The sequence below is a fragment of the Heterocephalus glaber genome, unplaced genomic scaffold (assembly GCF_053883595.1).
Source record: "Heterocephalus glaber isolate CG9 unplaced genomic scaffold, H.glaber_assembly_v1.0 deba00001497, whole genome shotgun sequence".
NCBI classification, from domain to species: domain Eukaryota; kingdom Metazoa; phylum Chordata; class Mammalia; order Rodentia; family Bathyergidae; genus Heterocephalus; species Heterocephalus glaber.
The window spans coordinates 26,832,652-26,859,458 of NW_028258320.1; the positions used below are offsets into that span (position 1 = coordinate 26,832,652).

Consider the following 26,807-nt stretch of genomic DNA (forward strand, 5'->3'; position numbering starts at 1 on the left):
TTTCTCATGTTCCCTTATAATTTTGAAGCAATTTTTCTTTTCCTGGTCACTAATTGCAATCGTATCTTCTATATCTGAAATTCTGTCCTCACATTGGCTCATTCTGCTGTGTAGACTTTCAATGGAGTTTTTCATGTCCTGGAAATCTATTTGTATCTGTTTTATGGATTCCATTTGTTTCCTATGTTGGGATTCCATCATGTTCTTGAGCTCATCTCTAGATTTATTAATCATGTCTTGCACTAGAGGCACAATTTCTCCTGTTATCTGAGAAATTATTTCTGATTTCATTTTTTCCAGATCCCCTTTTGTTGCCAGTTCAGTGGTTCCAGGCGGTTGAGTATCAGAGTGTTCCATCTCATTTCCCTTTGGGGTTGCTGTAGGTGATCTGGAAGTCTGGTTTTGATACTTGTTTACTTGTCTTCTCATTTTGACCTGGGTGAGGTGTGCTTTTGGCACCCGCGGCTCACCTCCTCTGAGCTGGGAGAGGTGGGACAGGGGCCGGAAGCAGCCGAAGGGATGGTCGCCCAAAAGCCCCTTCCTCTGGACCAGGAGCAGTGGGATGGTGCCTCAGAAGCCCCTCCCTCTGGGCCGGGAGCGGAGGGAGGGATGGTGGCCCGGAAGCCCCTACCTCTGGGCCGGGAACAGTGGGACTCAGTACCATGGTATGGTGGTCCGGTGTCCTCTGCGTCTTTGTAGTGTGGAACCAGGTGGCTGCCTGTCTGCAGTGGGGTGATTCAGCGTCTTCCACGGGACTCGTGACCTCGGTAGGGCGTACACAGACCTGCCTCCTTATTTTTTATTTTAAAATAAAATATGATTGAGATAGCATTGGTTCTATAGATTGGTTCTATACATCCAAGGAAAATCTGCACTTTATTTGGTCCTGGGGATTGAATCCATAGCCTTATTCATGCTAAGCATATGCTGTAACCCCAGCCCTGGCGTTTTAATAATACTGCCTTTTCCAATGCATAAATATGGTGTGTGTCTACCTTGATTTATGGCTCCTTCAATTTCTCTCACTAATGATTATAGTTTCCAATGTGGAGGATTTATGTATCTTTAATTAAATTTATTCCTAAGTATATTATGGTTGTTGGTGGTTTTAAAAATGAGATTGCATATCCTGGCAACAACTCATAAGGGGGACTCCTGAGAACTCCTGATCTGGTGTCTGGGCTGAAAAAACAAAAGCCTGGACTCCAGACACCAGAATGTTATGTCCCTATTTATCCAATAAGGCAATCACATTTCTCTTTTAATATCTTTAGGAGGAGTAAAACAAAAAAGGTTCTTCCTAGAAGTAGAATTGTTATGTATCTTGTTGCTATAGTGATTACAAGAATCCATAGGTGTGATAAAATTGCATTAGAATGTGCATACAAATACATACAAATGAGTGAATACATGTGAAAGTTGGCGGAATCTGAATAAGGTCTGAAGACTGTACCCAAGTCAATTTCTTGATTTTGATAGTGTCTGAAACTTTTGTAAGATGTTACCAGTGAAGGAAGCTGGATGAAGGATTCACATTGTGTTATTTTTATAACTTAGTTCAAAATAAAATGTTTTTAAAATCTATAGGAAAACAGGATTTTTTTAAACTTTATTTTTAAATTTTTGGCAGATAGCATAAAAATACAGGTGATTTATATATATATATTTTTTCATATATGTATATTATGTATATTTGTCTAGATGTATATTTTGTGCTGAAACCAAGTAAATTCATTTGCCAGGTCTAGAAATTGTTTTATAAATTGTTCAGGATCTTCTATGTTTAAGAAATATCATTTGTGAAAAGAATCAGTTTATTCTTCCTTTCTAATCTTTATGATTTTCTTTTCTTTGCCATATTACTCTGGCTAAGATCTCTGGTGTATTGGTGAATAAAAGTATTAAGAGTGACATACTACCTTGTTCTCAGTCTTTTTAAGATGGAAAGCATTCAATGTCACCGCTTTCTTAGACTCTTCATTAACATTCCTTATCAAATAGAGGAAATTTCAAATTTCCTTTTATTCCTAATTTGATGAGGTTTTCTCTCATTCCATTTTAATATCATAAATTAATGTTGAATTATCAGTATCCATTTATATGATTTTATGTTATTTTCCTGTTTTGTTAATGTGATGCATTATCTTGATTGGTTTATAAATTTTAAACCATATTTGCATTCTTGAGATAATCCTCACTAAATTGTTAGATTTAATTTTGCTATTACAATATCTCACAAAGCATTTTTCCATCTCTTTTGGTGTGAGAGATCATTCTGGTGTGTGTATATGTGTGTCCATCCACGCAAACGCAGGCGCACCTATTAGTAATTTTGTTAGGTGTGTTATATGGGCCTAGTAAGATAAGTTCACAATTTTTTCTATTTTGTGAAAGTTTATTATAATTTTGGTTGTTTTTCCCCAAAGTGTTTGGTAGAACTCACCAGTAAAACCATATGGATATGATGTTTTCCTTGTGGGATTCATTTTAGTAAAAAATTTAATTTCTTATAAAACAAAACCAAATATCTCAATTTTTCTTTTTATCCTGTGTTAGTTTTGATAAGTTGCAACTTTTGAATATATTCATTTTATCTAAATTTTTAATTGAGTGACAAAAAGTCAGTCATAACATTCACTTATCTTTTTAACAACTATAGGCTTTCTAGTGACAATTCGTCTTGTATGCCTCGTATTTCTGGTTCACCATCTCTGCCTTTTTTGGTGTTAGTTAGCTGTGCTATATGACAGACCACCCCAAACTTAGTGGCTTAAGATAATAATTGTTTATCTGTGGGTAGGACCTGGGCTGGGATTGGCATGGCAGTTCTTATGGTTCAGGCAGGCTCACACTGGGGTCTTTGGTCAGCTCCTGGTTGCTGGGGGACTCTGTGGCTGGAGCCTGGCTGGCTGTTGTCTGGGGCACTGGGGTTCATGGGCCACACATCTGTCACATCACCGGGCCTGCTCATGTAGTGGCTTGGCAGTGCTCCTAGAGATAATAGAGAAATAAACTACCAACAATTGCAAATGAGTTAGGATGTAGGACCATGTTTTTAGTCCTCTGTATTCTAAGGTATATTATTATAAAGAGATTGTTATGAATTTGACAACTTTGAGTAATTCATCTAATCTTATTACAAATGTTGTGATACAGCAATCCTAATGCATCTTTCCTAGGGTTTACTGAGTATGAAGTTTCTTTAGGGTCCCATAAAAAATTTTCCCCATTAATACTTAAACTTTATTGTTGATGTTTTTGTGTTATAAAACATTAAATATTTTGGTTATCCACTCAGCTCCAAATCAGTGAGGATCTAAGCTATGTTAGAGTTCATATTACAACTACATGGTCCATAATACCTGAAGAACTCAGAGTGAGGCACCAGTAAATGTTAACATGAAGAATTTCAGGCTTGAAAAATAGTTTGTAACTTAAGAAATTCACAGGTTGGGACTTAAATAATTTACAGCTTTTTGATGAATTGTAGGTAAAATGAAAGATAAGCAATTTAGCATAGATAATATCTTTATCTAGGTTTCTGGTTCTGCCTGTCCATGGAACAATTCTAGGACAGAAAATATAAATCTGATTGGAATTTGGAAGTGTAGTGTAGTGATAGACCACTGACCTAAAATGAGCAAGGTCCAGGGTTCAAGCCCCAGAAATACAAAAAGTATAAATGGAGTTAGGAATGGGATGATAGAAGTGCGCTTTAATTCTACATGCCTTAAATATACATTTCAGCTTAGCCATTAAGTTGTTTTCACTTTTTCATTGATCTATCTTCAGAAATTTACCCTACATTACTTATGGGTGTGTGAACTCATCTGGTGATAAGTGGTCATTTACAGCATTATTTTTCTCCTAGAAAAATTGAAGGCAACGTAAATGTCTAATAGAAAGGGACTGTTTTTTTGTTGTTGTTGTTTTGGTTTTTTTGGTACCAGGGATCGAACTTGGGACCTTGTACTTGCGAGTCAGGTGACGGAACCACTGAGCTAAATCCCCAGCCTGGGACTGTTTTTTTAAAATATGGCATATTCATTGTGTGGAATATTATATAGCCACTTAAAATTTAATAAGAGAGTGTTTAACGACTTGTATGGATGTTCATTGTATTTATATATGTGCAATATATTTTTAAAGCAGATTGTAGAAGTACTTATTCATTATGTTTTGGGTAAATGGTTACATTAAATACATGTAAGCATAAAGAAGCGCTTGAAAGAATATACAAAATGGCAATGGTGATCATTTCTGAATAGTGGCAGTATGGTTTTTTTAAAAAAATTTCCTTCCTGTTGAAATTTTCCACTTGTGTTTCGTGAATGGCAGTTTTTGTTTGTTCACTTGTTTGTTTTGCTGTGGCAAGAGAATTTAATATGAGATCTGCCCTCTTAACAAATTAAGTACATAGTACAGTATCATTGACTATAGGTGTGGTGTTGTGCAGCAGCTCTCTGGAGCATACTCATCTTGTTTGCCTGGAACTTTATATGCGTGTTAGTAAGTCCCCATTTCTTCCTCCCTTGCTTCTGGGCAACTGCCATTCTACTCTTTGTTCTTTGAAGTTGATTATTTTAGGTACTTCAGACAATGGGATCATGCAGTATTATTTCACTTATCATAATATCCTCAGCATAATGTTTATTTTCCTGTTTTTTTAATTGATCATTTGAAATGTTTACTATGACTATTAGTGAAGACTTAAATGCTTTTGAAAGCTCCTTTTTAAAAAATGCCCTACACAGGTCTTTTTGTTGTTGTTGTTGGTATACTCTACATATGAGCTCTCAAGCTGTCATACCTATGGAGCTGACTAAAACTTAAAGTGATCACCTCACACAGAAGACTGGTTTTGTTGCCACTGTAATGGGACATTGCATCACAAAATGCAGTGGGTACTTTAGGATTACAGTTTTTGCTGTTTGCATTCACAGGTACTCACAAAGTTGGGAGTAATTATTTTCTGACAAGCATGATGTTTTTATTTTTAAAAAACAATTATTGTAAAAAAGCAGAATCAGTGTTTTTATTTCTTTCCTATAACTGATGTTCATAGGACCTGAAGTCTTTTTAAACTGGAATTGACTGGGAAATTATTGTTAAAAATAGATGCAGTGTTACATCTGGGTTCAACTGTGCTTATCTTGCTGGTGTAATAGTGAGCTCATTGACAGAGGAACATGGGCCACACATCTGTAGTAGAGTGGTATTTTTATTTAGTAAGTCTTAGAATTCTCACTGGTAGAGTAGAGACTTTACATCTTACTAAATTTTAGTATTATGGCTACCAAAAAAAGAGCTACTGTATTAGAGATTTGGATGTATATTTTATTTCCATTGACTACGTTGTGTGAGCCACCAGCCAGAAGTGGTTACTATGTCATGCCCTTGAAACTTTCTGGAATCAAAATAGGATCTGATTTAAATTAGATACACTCTGGGGAGAAGTTTTAGGGTGGAGCCAAGTGTTGTGAAATCACCACCTGGGTAGAATAGACCACGAATTTTAAACCTTTATTGATTGATTTTATTTGGTTTACTATGGTTTCTGATAGCTGGGAGGGTGAGCTTCCTCGGGTGGAAGGAAGTCCTGGACAGCTTAAGTACACCTAGGTCCCTGCAGTAGCTCTGTGCCCGCAGCACCGTGGTTTAGGCATCTTTTTCCATGTCAACACCTGCTCATTAGGAACTGGACCAAAACTCCCAAAGAGCTCTCAGATGGCCCTGATTTTGTATCCCTGCCAATCTGCATTAGAATTTAATAATAACCTTGAGGTGAAACTTGGTCCTTTCCTCATTCCTAATCCCTAAAACCATCTGGCCTTTCCCTTTCTCTGAATACAGATTCAGTGCATGTGTGGAGGTCAGGAGGAGGACAGGGAAGAACAAGGGGGACAAACCAGTGTTACATTTCCTAAAGGGCCTCCCTCTTGCTTTCAGGGCAAGTCAGAGTTTCTTTTAGCTCCTAGAGCTAAGCTTGTTCATTCTATAGCTTCCACATCAGTCATGAGTAAATGACCCAATAAGTGTTTGAAATTTGCATCATGCATTAATTATTGACAAACCTCCAACAGACTTGGTTCTTTTAAAGAAATAATGCCAAAAAGAAGCATGTAAGCCTGTAATTACAATTCTGATTTTTTAAAAAAATGTTATACTTTGGGCCGGGGATTTCGCACCATGCCTGCCTCATAGGTGCAAGGTCCTGAGTTCGATCCCTGATACAAAAAAAAGTTATACATTTTCTCTTTAATTTTCTATTAGGTTTAGCATGCTATTACATACACAGGAGGTGCTTCATAATATTTATTTATTACTGTGCCTTGTTCTACAAGGTAATTGAAGTAACTTAATAGAAAACATAAAATAGAATAGGGAACTACAAATAAAATATAAAGTCTCAGAACTTCCTCTACCCTGTTCCCATTCCAGGTATTTATTAAATGAGTGAATTAAAGAAATTTTATCTATATGTATATGGTTTTAAAAATACATATAGCAACAATTTTCATGTTCACATTCATATGATAGATTTCTTGGGTAATATATAAATACACACATCAATGTGTATGTACTTCCATATATGCACACGTTTGTGTGTGTGTGCATACAGGTATATACATATACATGTATGTTCATGTAGATATTCCAGGCATTGGTTTTGATCCTGATTCACTCCTTTTCAGAGGCCTTCCAAATGTTGCATAGTAACTATGAGATGTCGTAGAAGAGGGGCCAGCAAACTGACCTATGGGAGGACTCCAGCCTTTTATTTGTACAGCATGCAAGCTAAGATTGGTATTTGCATTTGTAAATGGTTAGGAGAAAATTTGAAAAATATAGGTGACACATGAAATTATATGAAATTCAAATTTAATGAAATAATCCCGTTTTATTGGATGACAGCTACTCTCTGACTATGCATTGTCTGGCTACTTTTGCACTAAAACAGCAAAGTCCAGCAGGTGCCAATGGAGACCACCTGGACTGCAGAGTCTCAAATATTTATTTACTAACTGGCCCTTTGCAGAAGTGTTTGCTGCCCCTTACATGAGACAATACAAAAAATACGAGTGTGAAATCTGCCTGAATCAAGCAATACTTCTCTGTTCTTGAAAAGCTATTGCCCTCTCCCCTGGTCCTTTTTATAGAGAAATTTGAGGGAAAACGAGAAAATTGTTCTCAGCTTTTATCTCTTTTTTTTTAAAAAAAGGACTCATAATTATTTTCTTCTTAAATATATAACCATATGTCCCAAACAGGGTGTCTTGAATATTCAAACTTTAATAACTTGAAATTACATCCTCACATGATATAATAGAAGAGCAAGTATGAAGTTGTAAAGTTATGCAGCATATGATATGAAGCTTAGTCTGATTTGCAGTATGTCTTCTGAAGCACCATGGAAAGGAAACCCTATCAAGACCCCCATATTGTAGGACAGGAGGAAGAAGGAGAATCCAAATGCACTTGGGGAACCATGCAAAAGTCTGTGGTGCACTTTGCCCTGTGTTTATGTGTACTGTCTTCTCTCTTTAATGCTCATATTGTTTTAAAGGCATTACTTACTGGAACATACTGGTGCGATAGCGAAGAAGCAAATGTTTCCACTTTACAGAGGAATGAGGCTATAAAATCTGCATGTAGCTCTTTCTATGGCAGTAAGTCAGTGTTAAATTCAAGAAAAGAGAATTTTTTCTTTTTGTCGTAAATCTTTTCAGAGTTGATACATTTCACAATATACAAAAATATTACTTGAGTTTTAATATGTCTGACTGATTGCTTTCGCGGTATTTAGACAGTGTTTAGTTTGCACTATCAGTATGGCCATAAATTGATTAATTAAATGTTGCTTTCTGTGTCATTCCATCTCTCCTACCCAGGGTCAGCAAATGATTCCCTGAATTATAGGCAAACATGTTTGTGAATCTTCAAATCCCGTCTCCTTCCACCCTTTGCCGTGTAGCATCCTCTTAAGATAAACCTTTTGAAAGTGAATTTTCTTTCCTTATTCCTTGATCAGAATATAACAACAAGAAAAGGACACATATATTAATCATTATATCTTTACTATAATTGTATTGTAGCATCACAAAATATGTATGTTGGGAGAGAGACTTCAGCATTCCTTCCATTCAACAGACAGGGATCCAGGAAGTAAGAAAGATGAAGGACTTCTCCCAGGTTTAAGTATTACTTAGTAATAACAAAATTGGGATTAGAGCTGTTTTGGTTACTTGTATTATCTTCCCTTTAAGCCATCCAACTACGATTATTGTATAAACATTAGAGAACAAGAGTTTAGTAAAAAAATGAAATGAGGGCTGGGGATTTAGCTCAGTGGTTTCGTCACCTGCTGCGCAAGCACAAAAACCCAAGTTCGATCCCCGGAACCAAAAAAAAAAAAAAAAATGAAATGAGACACAATTTCACAAAGTACTCAAGAAAATGCATTCCATTACTCAGTGGTCACATTCCACCAATTTTTTGGAATTGTTATTTAACCGTAAGTTAATAAAAGGTAATGGAAACCATAAATGCCCAGATGGTTTAGAAGATAAGCAATACAAAAGTGTACCTCTTGTTGTCTTCAGGAATAAATATATCAGAATTGAACACTCTACTGGACAAACCATTCACAGTTTACTATCAAGTCACTTTCTTGATTTAGAAGGTGATTTTTTGAGAATTATTACCCAAATAGAATAGGATACCCAAGAAAAGAGAATTGCATTGTCTCTGCCCTATCTTGATTTATTTTTCCCAGGGAATATAAACATGCAAAGAAGCAAACAGTCTATAAACATTTGTTCCTCGAACAGTCACCTACAATTCAACCATAATATGTTTTTCATAACCCTTGTTACTATCTGAAATTGTCTTGTTCATTTATTTGCTTCTGCCCCATACAAAAGCATTATTCCCAGTGCTGATGGGTTTCTTCTCTTCCATATGCCCCTGGCTCTGCTTCCATGGCACTTCTATGTGTGTCATAATTGTTGGTTTACTTGCCTTTCTGGCTCATTGATATTTACAGGTAGGGCCCAAGACTCTTTCACGTAACATGACCCAGCAGCCAGAGCCAATGACCAGTGACTAGAAGAGTATTCAGGCTTCTTTCAGCAAAGTGACTGAGAACAAACTGTAGTTTTAAGCTGCACTTCTTCATATAGAAAGCATAATGACTGACTGCTAAGTGTCTGCTGATAAATATTTTGAGAAAATCTGCCTTTAGGAAGACAATTTCTGGCAAATTCAGCTCTCTTTTTGTTAATGTATAGTCATTATATAGACTAGTACTGTCAAGTAGAAATAGACTATCAGCCATCCATACCATTTTACATTTCTAACAGCCACATTTTAATACTTCAAAATAAAATTAATATATTTCATTTAACTGGACACATCCAGAATATTACCAGTTCGACATACATCAATATTATCATATCAACATAATTCAACATAAAATCTGATGATTGATTTACATTTTTATTTGAATGCTAAAATTTTATTTGAAATATTTGATCTGAATTGTATTTCACAAATCTTAGAAAAAAGGTTTACATATTTGAATTGTTGCAAACATGCTTAAACGTATTCTAGTATCTAAATTATCAGCTTTAAATTTAAAAGTTTTAAAATAAAAACTCAGTTATCTAGCTGTACTGCTCACATTTCAGGTCCAGTACCCTCTATGGTTGTGAGCTATTGTATTGACCAATGCAGACTAGAATCTTCTCTCAAACCTTTCCTAGATGTCTTCCTTTCTTTCCAAACACCAATACCTTCTATTATTTCTGAGCGATCTGGAATAGTGAGGATGTCTTCTCAGTCACCTGTTCCTGCTTCTTCCACCTGTAAAACAGAACTCAGAAAGGACACAGCACAACCAGTTTGTTTTGTGTGCACACCACTTCCAGGGGTTGCTGTGTGTTCCTTGTTCTGCCAGGCACTTCCAGTTTACTTTAGGTCAGGCAGAAACCAAGAATATGGCTGCAGGGCCTTCCGCCAACAGGAAAGGATCTCCTCCTCTCTACTGCCTGTGTGGGAGTGATGCAGAAACTGCAGAGAAGCCATCTCCATGGGTTTGCCCCCATCTGCCCAAGTGAGGTCACGGAAGCAGCTGGTGAGCCAGAGACCAGCTGGCTTTCTCTCCAGTGCTGAGGTCAGGCCAGTTAGCTGGATGGACAGCCCACTCGGAAGAAGGAGGCCAGGCCAAGTGCTAAGCCAGATGGCTCCAAGGCCTGTGATCTGGAGCTTCCACTCCCTCCTAGACATGGGGACTATGATTCTTCAGGGGTATCCAGCCGCCCACACCCCTTTTTAAGAAATTACGTCTCATCTGAAAACAAAGAATAATATGCGACCATGAGTTCAGAATTCCCAGAGTGTTTTCTCATCATTTAAAACCACTGAGCAGTTTAGTGCTTGTTTTCTTTCTTGTTCCCCCACGTGGTTCAGAACTTGCTAAGGTCTCTTAGTATCATCTCTCCCCAGGATGCCAAAATGAATGGAATGACAGCAGATACATTTTCCTGCTTGAAGGAGAAATATTTTGACTCTCTTATGGTGAGGCTGTGCTGCTTCTGAGAACACTGAAGTGGGTGCAGCATGAAACAGCGTTCATTCCATCAAAACATATTCTTACCTCGTTGTTGAGAACCTGTAGATGGGCTGGAAAGGCAAGCCTCCCTGGCAGTGCTAGAACGGTTCCTCTTTTTAGAATTTTTTTTCTTGCTTTCCACCCTCCATTATTCTATATTCTCTTTGTCTCCCACTTTTCCACATCACTACGTAATACTCTTTCAAATTGTACAGCCATTGTAACTTTAGAATCTCCAAGTGGCCGTGTCATCTCCACAGAAATTGTGTACATTGTTGTTTGTTTGTATGTTAGCTCTGTTCAACAATGTGGAGACAAAATATAAGAAAACAACTCAGAGTCAGCAAGTTAGCAGTTTGTTGAAATAATATTCAAAGTTTATCTTGAAATTTTGGAAAGGTGTATGTAAAAATTGAAAAGAAAATTCCTTGGCTGTGTTCACTAAAGTCTGTAAAATTTCCCAATGAATTGATCTGGCTTTATTTTCAGTGGCGTATTTAGTCACAATTATTTGATTCCTGGATTAGGCATTTGTAGTATAAACATAATTCATTTGCCAAACTAAGAAGTGATTTTTACTTTTATGGTGGTAAAAATAAATTTTATTACATGGTCTAATGCATGAACAGGAAGTACTGTAGATGAAACTGCTTAGCTCAAATAAGAAATCAAGAAATACTGTGGACAAAATAAGGAAGAAAAGAAAAAAAAATTTTTTTTGAGTACTGGGGATCAAACTTGGGACCTTGCGCCTGCAAGGCAGTCACCAGAACCCACTGAGCTAAATCACTGGCACCAAGAAAATTTTAATAGAAGGAATCACTTTAACATAACTTCTAGAGACAGCAGTCTAAGCAAGGAAAAGACTGGGCCGCTTTGTTGCACCACGTTGCTTTTCAAAACTGCCTTCCACACAAAGGCTGGGAAAGCTGAAAAGATGGGGCTTGAGGATATTAGTCCTTCAATTTAGCCAAGCAGCTCCACTGTTGCACTTATTATGTCTGCCTTTTCTGAAGAATTTATTCAAAGAAAGTCTTCTTGGGCTAGTAAAAGTTTGAAAGGTCATTCTTGTCCTATATTTTGAAAAAATGTTTAGGAGTTTCTGTGCTTGAGATTTTTAATGAAACAAAAGGAGTTTTTTTCCCATGAGGAAAGACACATAAATATTGTTGTGGTTTAACCTTAAATGGCTTTGACATTCTGCACATTGGCCATGCTGTGCATTAGGAGGAGGATGGCAAAGTTCAGTTGGACATGAGTGCTCATCAGACTGAACCTTGTGTTTCTCATGATCTGTCTGTGCCCCATTGCTTTTGGTGTCAGGGACCCACCAAACTTCTCAGACTCTTGGACCAGCTTGTACTGGCTGGACAGCTTTATGTTGAAGATTCACACTAGTTCTGTAATTACCCAGATGGGAATAAACTCTTGGGACTTAAGTGGAAAAGTTTGAAATTTTAGTCAGGGAAAATAGTTTTTTAAGTTATCTTCATTTCAGTTATTATAAAGGGTTCCTTTCTAGAGGTACTAATAGAATTGTCAGTTTGGTTTGGGTTAGGGGGAACTAGCATTTGTAGCTCTCTTGTCTTAGTGCCTTGTGTTGACAATAAGAACCCAAGGAGCCTGGGAGTTATTTGTCAGGATGCGAGCTGGGTAAGGAGGAAAGGACTGAGCCTTTGGTAATATAGCAAAACCCAGGACCCACAGGGCTGTCTTCCTTGGTAGAGTGATTTTTAGAGTCCTTCTAGTTTAGAAATGGAGGACCAAAACACACATTTCCTATAAGAAAAGGTATCTAAGCAAACTATGCATTAGAAATTTGATGGGCCGACCACTTACTGAAAAGGAAAAGAACCAAGCTAACAAAAAATTCACATTATGATCGTAAAAATCATAATGCATTCTCTACTTCTGAACATTTTGGAGAAAAAAAACTAGAAAAGAATAGGTTGAAAAATACCTGTGTCTTGTTTTCCTGATTGCCACTCTACTTTTGCTGATGAAGAGCAATAGACAGCCTAATGCTTTGCCGGCTCATGATGAAGTTATCTTGATTAAGGGTACTTATAAATACAGTACATTTTACAGTATCATTAGTATCTAGAAAGGAAGGGAAAAAGTAGGTCTAGGAGCCACGGGAAACCAGCCAGTGTTTTAGCACTCTGTCCTCTTCAACTTGTGGAAAATAAAGAAATTTTATGAATGTTCCTCAAAAGTATAAAGTGATTTATACTGGGAAGAAGCATAGAAAAGTTTTACTTTTTTTTCTTTTCTCCGCTCCACCTATAATATTATTATATTAGTTTTATAATAAAAAGTTGTACAGAACACTCATTTTTATTATGAATCTTAATGTAGTTTTTCTGCCTTTGGATCTCAGCTGCATTTAATTCTTCACCACCACCCCCACACTTGGTCAGCTAGGTGCTGTCCTAGACGATGGAGAAACTTTCTCGTGCTCTTTCTTCATGAAGATGGCATCTGTGGAAAGCACGCACCTGAGCATATGACCAGAATGGTTTGCATTTAGTTCTCAGAGAAGTGAGCTCAAAGTAAGAATAGAATGCGCTGGTCCCTGAATCTTTTCCTTCCTATTTTCTGTCACTGCCTGTCAGAGACTAGGAAAAGCAGCTTACAAGGGAAAAAGAGGAAAGATCTTTGATTTTCAAATCAGAGACATGGTGAGTAGAAGTTGCTGGTAGGAAATTGCACTGTTTTTGATAAAGCAGTGAGCAGACCCAGGGAACCCCAAGCAGATCCCACCAGGAGGACCCGCACTGTGCTCTCTCCTGTCAACATCTTCTGCTCGGCCTGACAGAGCCACCTGCAAGGATCCAATATGAAGCGCTTCAGTCAGTGAAGTCCACAAACTAAATCTTGTCAGTAAAAGAACATCTTTTTTATTCTCCCTATTTTCTCAGTGAAATTAGGGTTTCTTGTTTTAGGCTATGTGTTTTAGGCCCATTCTAACATTTCAGCAGTTTCTTGCTAAAACTGTCACTGTGAATACTGTGTGTGTGTGTGTGTGTGTGTGTGTAAATGAGTTTTACTTATTAGATTTCTTCCGGTGCGTGCATCCTCACAGAAGATGCCCTGGCAGGCCCTGATCATTGCTGCTGCTTCACTTCACATAATGAATATTCAGAGGCTGCAGTCATTGAGGACTCAGGTGGCAGAAATAGTAAGGTGATTGAAGCAAATCCTCACATGAAAGCCTGATCTGCATTTCAGCACCTCAGAAACACTGCTGACAGCCCTGCTTTCCCCTCCCCTGACCCTTGGACCACATGAGAGGATCATCCCGGGGAACCTCCCATGAATCAGGCATCTGTTCCGTACACCAACATGCTCACGGCTTTCTGTGTGATGTGTTGTAATCAGCGTGTTGTTTTTAAATGACAACAAGCTCTTCTGTAGTCCCCTCCACAAAACGCACTGGGGCTGATAACTCCACATAAAGAACACACTGTTGAGACCGGCAATGCATGCATTGTTTTCCTCATAATGCAGCCAGGCAAATTTAGCATATTTTTTGAAGTCTTATTTTATATGTTTTGTCACCATCAGCAGTTGAACTAAAGTAGGAACTGCTCCATTCTACGATGGGTTAAATTATGCTCTGTGGAGATCTAGTGGTGATGTATAAATTGCAGCCCTTTCTCTTTTTTTGAAGGATTCTAAAATAGTTTTTCAGAATTAGTGCTGGATTTTTGCTTCTGCATGTGTGGTGACTCTTGATTTCTTCCCTTTGGAGGAGCATCCTATGCAGCATTCCCCCTTCCGAGGAATCACTTAGACACTTCCAGCTGGTGGCAGGGGATACAGCCATAATACAGCTTCCTCTGTCCCAGCTGTCTTCACTACAGTAAATGCATTACGATGGCTACACTCCTGTGTAGAGGTTCAGGTAAAGGAAGGTACAGGATGAAGTCTGGACCCTGCTGTCTTGGTTTTTAAAAGCTTCAGCTTCTCCAGCCTCTTTGCCTTTTGAATATCTTCCTGCTTCTAGTCCGAGGCATCTCTCCAGTGAGTGGAATGCTGCTGTACGCCTGATTAAAGGTGCCTGAGGAGATCACCTTTTACAAGGAAGCCCCGCGTGCCTGACAGGATCTTTTTCAATGCATTATGGCTCATGCAGCCTCACAGTTAAAGAAAAACAGGGATTTAGAAATCAATGCGGAAGAAGAGACCGAGAAAAAAAGGAAACACCGCAAACGGTCCCGGGATCGGAAGAAAAAGGTAGCTATATATGTCAGAGCATAGATCTTGCCTGGATTCTTTTTGTTTTAATCTCCTCCTGGCATCTGTGAGAAGCATGAAGGGCTCGTTTTACATTCTGCCTAGAGTATAAATCGGGTGTGTAAATGGGGACCAGAGATAAAGCCCAGAGCTAGACCATGGCCACAGGCTGGGCTCTGCCAGGGAAGGTTCCTCATGGGGTTGAATGCAGGGCTCTGCGGAAGGCATGCCTCACTTTCTAGCAGCTCAGACATGTTTCTATGACACAGATAGGTGTTGCTATGGAGTTAAAAGTAGTTTGTTGCCAGCCCAGTCAAGGTTAAATGTACTGCGGTGACTTAGGTTTGAGGGAGAGGGCAGAGAGTCAGGCTTTGTACTTCTTAGAGGTCTGGCTCGTGGAAAAGGAGCTTTTGTGCTGGAACTGTATCACATGTGTGCATTTCTCAGACTGATCTGTGACCTTAAAGATGTGGCAGAAAAGTCATTTCCTGCTTTGTCTTCTTTTTCTTCTTTTGTGCCTCTTTTTAGGTAGGCTGGACAATGAAAATCAGCTCCCAGAAATAACTTTAAATAAAGCTAAAATCACAAGAGGTTTGTTTTTTCTAGCTAGGTGAGAGTGATTATCTTAAATGCAGAAATTCCCATGACATGGTCATGACCTGCCATCTTCAAGCATTGGTTGCTTAAGATCAAAGAGAGGACTTTTGACGATTTCCTACTGATAGATAACTCAATGCAAGGGGAGCAAAAGGGACTTATTCTAGGTAGTTAATGGTTTATTCTAGGTTGGTGGTGGTTTATACTAGTGTATGGTGGCTTTGCCTTTAAATATGATTCCTGAGGACTAGATGTTAAATGAGGCCCAAGTACTTTTCCTCCATGACAGTGAATAAAAATTGACTAAAACTCTGTGATCTGAATATGGAAGTCAGGTCATAAAGCATTTTTATGTGTCTTTGTGAGAACCCCCAAGGGGAAGATCATCTTAATTTGCTCTGAGCACTGATGCATGTGCCTTCTAAATGACATGCAGATTTCCTGCACTGCACACTCCTTTTCAAGAGTGACCGCGGATATCTTGGATACCTTTGCCATTTTCTTCCAAGTGAGGATCTACAGGAGAAGGCTTTCTGCCTTTTGTAGCAGGACAGATTTTATGAAACCAAATTTGGAGGACTCCAGTTGTGTTTGGTGCATGATGTTAAATATAGATCATTTCCACTTTGATATTCTTAGAAATAAACTTCTTGAATATATTTTCATAAAAGTGCAAACTTTGGGTAAGGACTTCTGTGCAGGCATATCTCAAAGCCGTGCACAATGCAGTTGTCATGAAGTAGCCCTATTTTGCTAGATTCTGGTCTGATCTTACTGGATCAGTCGGTGGGAAGGTCACTATTGATTGCCCCCTCTCTACACTTCTGTTTCTCTACCCCAACCCCCACACACCATGATAAATGGGCAGCAAGGGACATGCTCTTGTGTAAAAATGTGGTGTCGTCACTCAGGTTGACACTGCAGGTAAAGGTCGTCAGCCTTACCAGGCTCTGTGCAGCAGCCTCCTATGCGGTAATAACTGACCTGCTGCCTTTCTGCTGGGGCCCCTGTTTGACTTGGAAGCAAAATAGGGAAAAGGTGAGGCAAGGGCTGTTTCAGGGCTCACCGAGCTAAAGCAAATGCTTTGTTATGAGTACAACAGAATCTGTCCAATGTAAATCTCTTAGCAACCAGAAGGGAACATGGAGAAATATCAATATTGCTATTGTAAATGTGCAGGCAGTTTTAGATGTGGTGTCCTCAGGACACTCTCAGAGCACATCTAAGAAGTGTCTCTCGGATACTATGTCCATTGCTGTTGTCCTTGTTATTTCCTAGCAGAGTGTAAAAGGTATCCATCAAAGGTACAGTATATTTTAAAGGATAACACTATTCATATTCACATTATTGCATGAACTGTGCTCATTGTACAGAGTTCAGATTCAGTCATTTTAAAGATGCTCTTGATTTCCTTCAGTGCTATAGCACGTGTAACCTTTATTCTCTACAAAGTGAATTGTTTTGACTTTGAGTTTCTTAGTTTTTGTTTTGTTTTATTTTATTTTGGTTTGGTTTTTTGGTAGTGGGGATCGAACTCAGGACCTTGTGCTTGCGAGGCAGGCGGGAGAACCACTGAGCTAAATCCCCAGGCTGACTTTGACTTTCTTTTTTCCAAGATCATAATTAATGCCTGTGGGCTTCTCTATTCTATATTGTAGACACCGTGTCCATAGGAAATACATTTAAATATTATTTTGTGGGTAATTATGGGATTGTTACTCCTGTTCATATGTGGAAACACCCCCTAAGATCTTTTAACTACATAAAAGTAATAGTGATGGGCTGGGGATTTAGCTCAGTGGTTCCAGCGCCTGCCTTGCAAACACAAGGTCCGGAGTTTGATCCCCGGTAGCCCCCCCCCAAAAAAGTAATACTGACTGTTCTTATAAAATCACAAAATAGAAAAGCTTAGGAAATATCTAAGCCACTATTATCTGTTATTAAATAAAAGAATGTCTGTTTATAAAATAATTGGGTCCCTGGCAATCCTGCAATTCAAGCTTGAACAAACCCAAGATGAACCTGTCTTGATTGTATTTGTATCATACGGCATCACACAGCATGGACTATACTAGAAATTATAATCAAATTATAGTACATATGTAGACTTAACCCTGGATTCATATTTCATTGGGATCTTGTTTTTTCTTTTGATGGTACTGAGCTATTTCCCTAGGCTTTTGCATCTTTTTTAAGATAGGGTCTCACTAAGTTGCCCAAGCAAGACTTGAACTTGTGATCCTTCTGTCTCAGCTCCCCAAGTGCTGGGTTTCTAGGCCTGCACCACTGCACCCAGCTTCATCTGTGTGTGTTTTTTTTAAATCACAATGAGTTACACATTTGGTTTATTTTGAATATGTTAACATGAATATGTAATTACCAGTCAAAAACATAACTTCTAGGAATTTATAATCAGCTGAATTTTAATAAAGATCTCTTATTCTTGACACAACTTAAGTAATGTTAAGAAAAAATTTCCCACTTGTTAAAAGGAAATGGGTCTAGGTGGGTTAATCTTAATCTTTGTGTGTATGTGCACACATGCACGTGTGTATACATGTGTACATACATGTGCTGAGGCCTAGAGGACCCAGGGCCACATGCATGCTAAGCACATTCTCTGCCACTGAGCTATATCCCCAGACTTTAAGCCTTAGTTTTGTCTCTCCCATTTTTTTGGTTTCCAGGGAAAAATTTTAAAGTTTTAGTGAGTATCTAGTTTCAAGACTGCATGACAATGCATGTACAAATGTTTATTATACTTTCCCTCTGCTCTTCCCCATTTTCTTTTCCTCCTTCCAATCCTCTCCTGATGGGCAGCATGGCCAGAGTGCCTTTGGTTGGTTGACACTGGGTCCCTGTCCTACACAACTTACAGGGAAGAACTTTGTATCCTCTGCCCCAGCAGGATCCCTGGCCCACAGGCCTCTGTAAGTAGGTGGCCGACCCTACCCCGAACAATGAGGGTTTGAAGTCACTAACATCCTTCTTGGGTACAGGTTGCTGTTCCTGTATGTCTCTAGTTGCCAGTAGTTTCTGGTACCATGTTACCCGTATGTTTTTCCCTCTCTTTTATAAGCTGTAAAACACATTTCAGTAGTAAAGAATATTAGAAGAATTGACCCAACAAAAGAGATTTTAGCATATGAATATATGTTCATAAATATTTGCTATATCATCAAAAATAACTTTAAGGTAACTAAGGAAATTTATATTCCTTTATATTCTAAAGGAAGCATTATGGGTTTCTTTCTCTCATATATATATATACACACACACACACACACACACACACATATACACAAACATATATACACAGTTCTAGGGACTGGGAAAAAGTGATTAATTAGTTTAATGATTAATAATATTTGTGATTATTGATGTCAGAGTCATAACCAGTGACAAAGCAGGAATATTCGTTTCTTCATTCTTGCATTCATTAGCAACCATTTACTGAGTGACTTCCATGAATCAGGCATTGCATCAAATATCAGTGACAAAACTAGACAAAGAATTGTGACAACAGTATTGTGGCCCCCAACAGAGGTAGGGAGAAACTCTAGAGCACCACTAACCGTCCTACACAAGGTGTGAAGAGGCAGCTGCAGGAGCTCTCAAAGAGACCCCCAGTTGACTGGAATGGGCTCCTGGAAGAGTCCAGGGAGGTTGAGCCTTGAAGAGGAGTTGGAGATAGACAGGAAGAAGGACAGGAATGCCATGCCCAAAGTGATGGAAGTAGGAGAGCCCATTAGGATATGTGGGAAACGGTATTTTGGGATGCCTACAGCAAAATGGACCTGAGTGTATAACAGGAAAAGTCAACAGGGGCCAGAGCTTGAAGACCCTTGTGTACCATCTTTTAGGGTTTGGTAATTACCCTACTCAGAGGGAGAGGAGAGACTTTGCTGGTGGTGGTTGTCACAGTGGACTGTGACTCGCTCTGTGATTTGGAGCCATCCTTCACTTACAGTGCTGTAGACAGCAGCAGAGAGAGCAGTCAGGGAGCTCTGATGGTGATTCAGGCATGAGATGCTGAGAGCCTGAACTGGGGGAGACTCTGCCACTGGAGGGGGGGTGTAGCATACAAAAGATATTTAAGGGAAGACTCAGTAAAACTTGGAGAGGGATTGTAAGTAGGAAGTGAGAAGGAGAGATCAGATTCTAGGGAAGCTGCCAAGTTCCTGGCTTGAAGGGGAAGATGAAGAATTGCATTTCCTGAATTCCTGTCTTTTTTCCTAGGACATTTGTCGACCATTTCTTATATACTAGATAGGACTCTACATTGTTTAATAGATGGAAGCTTATTTAATTTTCACAATAACCTTACTGATAAGCTATTTTTATTCCCATTTTGTAGATGAAGAAACTGAGTCACAATCCATTAAGTTGGCTGTCCCACAGTAGTCATTGGTAGAGATGGGATTCTAATTTGGGTAGTGTCTCTAGCTTGTATTCTTGACCATGCATAGGCAGTATATAGTATTATAGTTAATTTCACAGCTATACAGTACGTGAAAGTAGGCTTGTTTCTTAAAATCTTGTCAATGAGAGTCTGTTATTCAGAATCTGAATCTTTAATAGGTAGCATGTCTCTAAGTAAACCAGTATTGTGGTATTTTTCTTACCTTCCCTAGTAGATTTTAATGTTTTGCCTTCTTTATTTAAAAAATATATTTTTGAAGATATAAATAAAAATTACCAACACCAGGACTTCAAATCCTTAAAGATACATTGGTGTAATGAGAACACAGCAGTGTGCTAGGTACTTGTTAGTATGTCAGGCAATGTGTAAAGAGAGTCCCAGGGATTATTAATCTCTTTTTCTCTCTGTCTTTTCTCTATAATACAGGTATTATTTTTGCTAGATAAAACTAAGACTTGAAATAATTTGCCTGAATTCCTACTGTTAATAAGTGATGGACCTAGACTTAACCTTGGGTCCTGTGTCTTTAGAATCTGCATTTCCCCACTGAATTTATTGTCATGAAACAACCCCAGCCTCAAGAAACAGACTTAAGAAGACAGGAAGGATAATGGCACTTCTTGCTGTAGATGCTTGGTGCTCCCTGACATGTCATAGGCCTTCCTCATACTTCCCCATCATCCATGGCTATGGGGTAAGGTGCCAGGCAGGGAGGTTTTGTACTGCAGCACTTGGACTTCTGAAGCTCACAACTGTTTCAGCCCTGAAAGGAACTTGCGTTATTTCCTGCTCAATTTAGTATATGGGCTTTAAGTTTTTCAAAGCCTGGTCTCCTTATGAGCACACTTAATATTCTGTATTACAATGAGATTCACATGTGTGGCTCACCCAGGAGCTGCTGTAAGCCATAGATAGTATCATAATTATTTGCTCCAACAAAAATAGGGCTTGTTGGGGGTTGGATGGATGGATGGATGGATGGATGGATAAGAGGTAGTCTTGTGTAAAGATTAAGAGTTAGCAAATGTTAACCAAAGCTTAGATTTAGAGTAAGATCTTCTGAGAGCAGATACTGGTTCTATCACTTTGGCTGTGTGGCCTTGGAGAAGTGATTTAACCTCTCAGTGCCTTAGTCTCTTCACTAGCAAAAAATGATAATATGCACATGGTCATAAGGTTTTAAGCAGATTTCAGTGGTTTGGTTTTAGAACAGGACTTGACACAAGATAAGAGCTGTATAGTGTTAATAATTGTTGTCCTCTTTGTTCAGAATGAAAAGATAATGAATAGAAGAGTAAATGGGTTATTTTTATCCCAAGTCTTCAAGGATCATGCCAACTTAATTCCCAGAAGCTTGGCAGGTGAGCTCCTTAGGTGGACGTCTGGCTGCATCTTATCTCCACACCTTCCACATTCAGAAGAGGATGGGTAGAAGGCTGGGCTCACTCTTGGTGGGAGGTGGCAAAACTTTGTTCTTTGACATCTCATCTTTGATTATTTAGAAGCAAGGATGATATTAAGTAAAATTTGTCAGCTGATTGATTTTTTTTATGTTCGTTATTACTATCATGGTACATAATTTTCTTGATAAATCTTATCATCTGTTCTTTAACAATACTTATTAACACTTTCCTGCTCTTGATCAACTACCATTATGAGCACTGCAAGATTATGTTAGTATAAATTATATGTTTATTAATATCTGAATATATTTTGAAATTTCTAAGTAGCTTTGTCACTTCTATACTCCAGTTATTGATAACTATTTCTTCATTACTCTGCAGCCCCATAATCTTGTCAATCTCTTAATTTTCCTTTGGCAAGAAGATATATTTCTCTCTGTATTTTGTTTTATTGAATCTCAATATAAAAAAGTGGTAGCTTTACATAGGTCCATTTGGAGAAAAAGAGCATTTGACAGAGGTTTATTTTCTTTCTAGTTAGATTATTCTAAAGGTATATATTAATCATATCATATTTTCCTGCATCTATTCATTTAATAAAAATTTGGTGTACACTTAGATCGTGCCTGTCACTGTGTAGGTGCTGGTAATACACAGGAGGAACCTGCCTGGCCATCCTGCTTTCCTTAGATTCTTCTCATATTGCTCTGAAAAGATGGGGTAAAAGACAAAGAAAAACTAAATATTGTTTTGTTGGATCTCTTATGTATGAAGGGCCTTTGAGTCTGTTTTCTTTGTATCTATGTCAACACTATAATGACATAGTGTTAATCCCCTGTACAGAAGCGTGAACCAAAGTTTAGCTTTGTTATGCAACCTGCCTCAGGTCACAGAAATAGTTGGACTTCAAACCAAGGTTGTCCTGGTGTTTCTCAGTCCCTTGTTTGGGCCATCTAAACCTTTATAGGAGAGGTTTTCTTTGTTTTTTGGTTTTTTTTTTTTTTTTTTGGTACCGGGGATTGAACTCTGGTCCTTCCGCTTGCAGGGCAGGTGGCAGAACCACTGAGCTAAATCCCTGGCCCCAGGATAGGTTTTCTTAAGGAAGTTTCTTATTACTGGATGTCCAAGGTGAATTCGCATGTCAAAAGAAGAATAATCACTTTTGAGATGTTGAAAGTTCAATTATTTCATACTTGGATTTTTATTAATCATTGAAATTTAACTGCAATTTCTATAAATTGTATAAGCCATTTTACTTGTGAATCCACTTACAAATTTTAAATAGTTGTAAGTGGAATGCAGTTACTAAAAAAACTGTTGACGTAACATGTATTGATTGACATATAGGTTAAATATTAAAGGACATTGTCTAAATACAATCTTATACCCTTGGTTACAGTATTCAAATTTTATCCCAAAGAAATCTTTTTATAGAAAAATAACATTTGAAAACAAGCAGTCTCCTATAGTTTTGCCCCAATTGGTGTTTTCGTCTTTATAAATTATAATTAGAGTTGCGAGGACAGCAATGGAAATTGAGTTTGAATCATTGACACGTAAGTCAGATTTCATTTGCTGGTGCTGATCCTATTCACTCAACATTGTGCTGTTGGGGACCCAGAGTGACCAACATTGTCTCGTACAGGATCTGCTTATAACATGTATAGTCTCCATTTAGATTTCACTGGTCCTAGTGTATTATTTCCCAGTCATTGACAACCCTCTGACTAATTAGAGTCATATTCTTGGTTCTCTTAAAACTTAAATGAAGCCCGCTAGAATAGGTTGAACGAAGACTACCATTCATATGTGCAGGTCTAAAGCCTGCTATTTGGCAGAACAAAATTCCCCTACTGCTATCATTGGAGGGGGAAGATATAGGAGCCATATGGTAGAAATTGTGAAAGGGAACAAGGCCATTGGAGGAGTGGAAGGAAGTTCAAGATTTTCTAGGTACCGAAAGTCAGAGAAACTGAAATATCTGTAATCTACATGTAGATGCCTCCTAAAATCTTGTGCCTTTAATAATACAAACAGTATTATTTATCCTAATGAAATAATATTTTATAAGAAATCTACAGAGTTAGGGCCCAGGATTTAGCTCAGTGGCACCTGCCTTGCAAGCACAAGGTCCTGAGTTCAATCCCCAGTACCAAAAAAAAGAAAAAGAAATTTGCACAGTTCAAGAAGGTATGTAAACACAGTAAATTTTACTAGAGAGGTGAAAGCATTAATATAGTAGGTACACAATAAAGAAATGTGGAGACAGGGGTAAGTATTATAATTTGTGATAGTGGGCTAGTTAGGAATTCATATTAAAGCAGCTATTGATTAGCTGTGTGCTTTGTACTTAATTTCTTTGGGCCTCAGTTTCCATATACTGATCAAACAGTGATATTAATTTTTTTAGTAGAGATACTATAAATAAATGCATTTTGCCAGGTTCCTGGCATAAAGGGAGTGGTTAGAAAGGGTTTCTAGCTTCCTCTTCTATGGCATTGTGCTCTCAAAAGTAATTGAGTGACTATAGCTAAGGAAGAAGCACAGAAACTAAGAAAATGAGGGAATGTAGCATGCAGAAAATCATTTGCTGAAATGATTCATTATGTAAAATTTTACTAATAGTTGACTATCACCATATAACCATTGAGTTGTGTGGTTTAGCTCTTTGCAATCTCTTTCTTAGCCCTCTGAGTATTAAATCCATCATTTTGAGACATATTCTCGAAGACTCATATGTTAACTACATTTTCCATTTATTAACACTGTTATTAACACTGTTATTATCTCTCACTATTCAAATGATTGCCTGGGCAGACATGAAAAGAAGCTTTAGAAACATATGCACAGATAGAGGAAATATCAAAAGATTCTTTTAAAAAATGAATATTGTTTTACAGATCAAACATAAAGTTGAAATATTTATTGGGGTAAAAGTACTTCTTTGGGCTGAATGTATAGTTTATATATTATGATCTTTGCCTGGCGTGGTGGTGCACACTTGTAATTCCAGCATTTGGGAGGCTGAGAGGTAGCAGGATCGCCATGAGTTCAAGCCCAGCCTGGGCTACATAGTGAGACCCTGTCTCAAAAAACAAATTGTGATCTTTTAGAAAAAGCAAAGTGTTACTAGTGTATCGAGAGGATATGTGGTATATATATACACACATATATAATTCATCAGCAATGAATTTATCATACCCTCTAGGTAAAATAGCCACAGCACAGATGTTGTGATAGTTTCAGGATAGTTGGAGGTTGAGGCAGGAATGACTAATATGAGCACTGGAACCTTATGCTTTTTATGTCTGTTTTCTGAACCCTTAGTAGTCCATTGGTGGTCTTCCTCTACCACCTCTTCCCTTCCCCTGCCTCCTCAGGTTGCTCTTTAAGGGGCCTCTAGCTGTTTCAGTCATACCCAGCAAATGACCTCGCTCTTGGCTAATTGGTTACCTTCCATAACTGCCACTTGGAACTATCAGTGTGCTTCTATAACTCTCATTCACCTAAAACCAATGCAAACACTGAGCCAGAAACCTGGACACCTTTCCTTAGACATTTTCATCATAGACTCTGTGATTTTTATTCTCAAAAGAAAGACAAAACAGCAAACATATGTGGAGAAGAATTTACCTGTTCTTTTACTTACTGACCTCCCTGATGGGCCAGGAAAGCTTCTGCGTGCTGGAAGTTGACCACTGTATTGAATTCTCATGACATGGATATTATTGTCCTGGTTTCTTGGATTAGGAAAGCTAAACCCTGAAAGTTTCAACAGCTTCTCCAGAGTCACACAGTTAGTAAATATAGAGTTGGAATTCAAAGCCAGGTCAGCCTGGCTTCCAGCCTGGTGTTTTTCCCACCTCTGCACATCTGAAATTGCCCCCAAATTATCTCTGGGAGCACTGTTTTCACAGAGTATGCTACTGGGCCCTGTGAGATGAATCATTCCTTCCTGGACCATGAAATGCCATGGTAGGGTTTTTCCCAGTAGAAAATCCCTAGAAGAATCACACTTATGATTTATCTTTTTCTCCAACAGAATAGTACAGAATGGGGCCCAGTGAGTGAAAGGGTGACATTACTGAGTGAAATAAACAAATTAAAGTTTGACGCAAAATCACTTTCATATTATGTAATTAGCGAAAATCCATCTTACCTTAGCAGGACCATAATCTTACGAACGGTAAAGAAGTATAAACAATATGTTCCTCAGATTTTTTTTAAATTTAAGATAAGATAATTTAATTTAAGATAAGATGTTTAAGATAAACTTCATTTCCTTTCAGGTGACCTTGTTGGTATTTTAAATGAGTCCATCCCCCCACGTTTGCCAAAGCCTTTCTGTCATACTTGTCATTTTTATGAGAAAACTGTGGAAGAAACTGACTTTTAAAATCTTAAGCCCTCAAAAGCAACAAATTTTGAAGATGAATGCAATTTGTGGAAAGGTTAGAAATTAACACCGACATCAGGAAGTTACTTCCCCTGAAAACATAGACAACATGTTATGATTCAGTTGCCATGGGTTTTACCAGATTCTTTTCTTACCATTGGCCTAAAAAGATGACATAGGCCTTCTGAAGTAATCTTTGTTTTTACCTGGATAAGGACAACGAATAAAAAGTTTCAGAGAGGGGACTTAGCAAAAATGGGAATTCTCAAACATTTCATTATTCAGAATGAAATGCTTTTAGGCTTTGCTAGCAAGCCTCAGTCTGACATCGTGGGAAGCCTGCTGGGGCAGTTAGGGTCCCTTTGTAGTAAACCAGTTTGTAGGCACCAAAGGCTGTTGTTTCAGTGAATGTCTGCATGCGTCTTCTGGATACGCTGGCATTATTCCCGTTCTGCTGATGCACAAATTGAGGCTTAGAAATTGAATTTTAATTAAAAAAAAAAAAGCAGAGGTAGAACTTGAACCCATGGCCACTGGACTTCAAGCCCCTTCACCTTGAATTTCATTATTCTGCTTGTAGTTTATTCATTAGTCGCATAAGATACTTGCTCTTAAAGAAAGCTCTTACTTTTAGTTTTTATTGTTTAACTTTCTAATTCGTTTTTGTGTCATGTGTATGCCTCTTATCTTTATCAGTGTTGTGGGTCATTTGTTTTATATAGGAGATACTTGCTTAAAAGTGTTTTTTAAAATCACAGTGCATGGCTTGAGTTTTATGTTTTTATCTACAAAGGAATGTTAAGTATCATTGCAAAGCACGGAGCAATTTTCAATCAGGTACAAGAAGATCATATTATTAGGTGAATGTACAGTGTAGGGAAGCAGCATTTGTCAAAACCATAACTTTGAATAATGTATTTTGCTTTTAGTAAATCCCAAAACGTCCAGTCTCTTAGTTCCCAGCCATGTATCTGCCACCTGACTGGTTAGGAATAAAGGGGACAGGATGTGCTGGAAGGAACATAGCTCTCGAGGTCACTGGATCCCTCAATGTCCACTATTTCCTCCTCTCTTCTGTAAGGATCTGCTGTTTTCTGCTGTGGCTCAGCCTGTGCAACCTGGTTCAATAACATGATG

The 26,807-nt window shown here is 38.2% G+C and overlaps 1 protein-coding gene across 19 annotated transcripts in view; it reads left to right on the top strand.

Annotated features, from left to right (window-relative positions):
* Ank3 (ankyrin 3) overlaps positions 1–26,807 on the top strand; it is a 515,763-nt gene that overhangs the window by 166,093 nt on the left and 322,863 nt on the right. For 6 of the 19 annotated variants that reach the window (XR_015440538.1, XM_021239187.2, XM_087185516.1 and 3 more), the window contains exon 1: positions 9,603–14,851. The exons of 8 other annotated variants lie outside the window; for them this stretch is intronic. Coding sequence is in view for 10 of the 11 variants with exons in the window: in XM_021239187.2 (XP_021094846.1) it covers positions 14,738–14,851 (114 nt within the window). In the remaining variant the exon portion in view is untranslated. Of the gene's footprint in view, positions 1–9,601; positions 14,852–26,807 lie in introns of those variants that run through there. 5 more of the 19 variants (XM_087185515.1, XM_004858277.4, XM_087185528.1 and 2 more) reach the window with 5 other exon arrangements.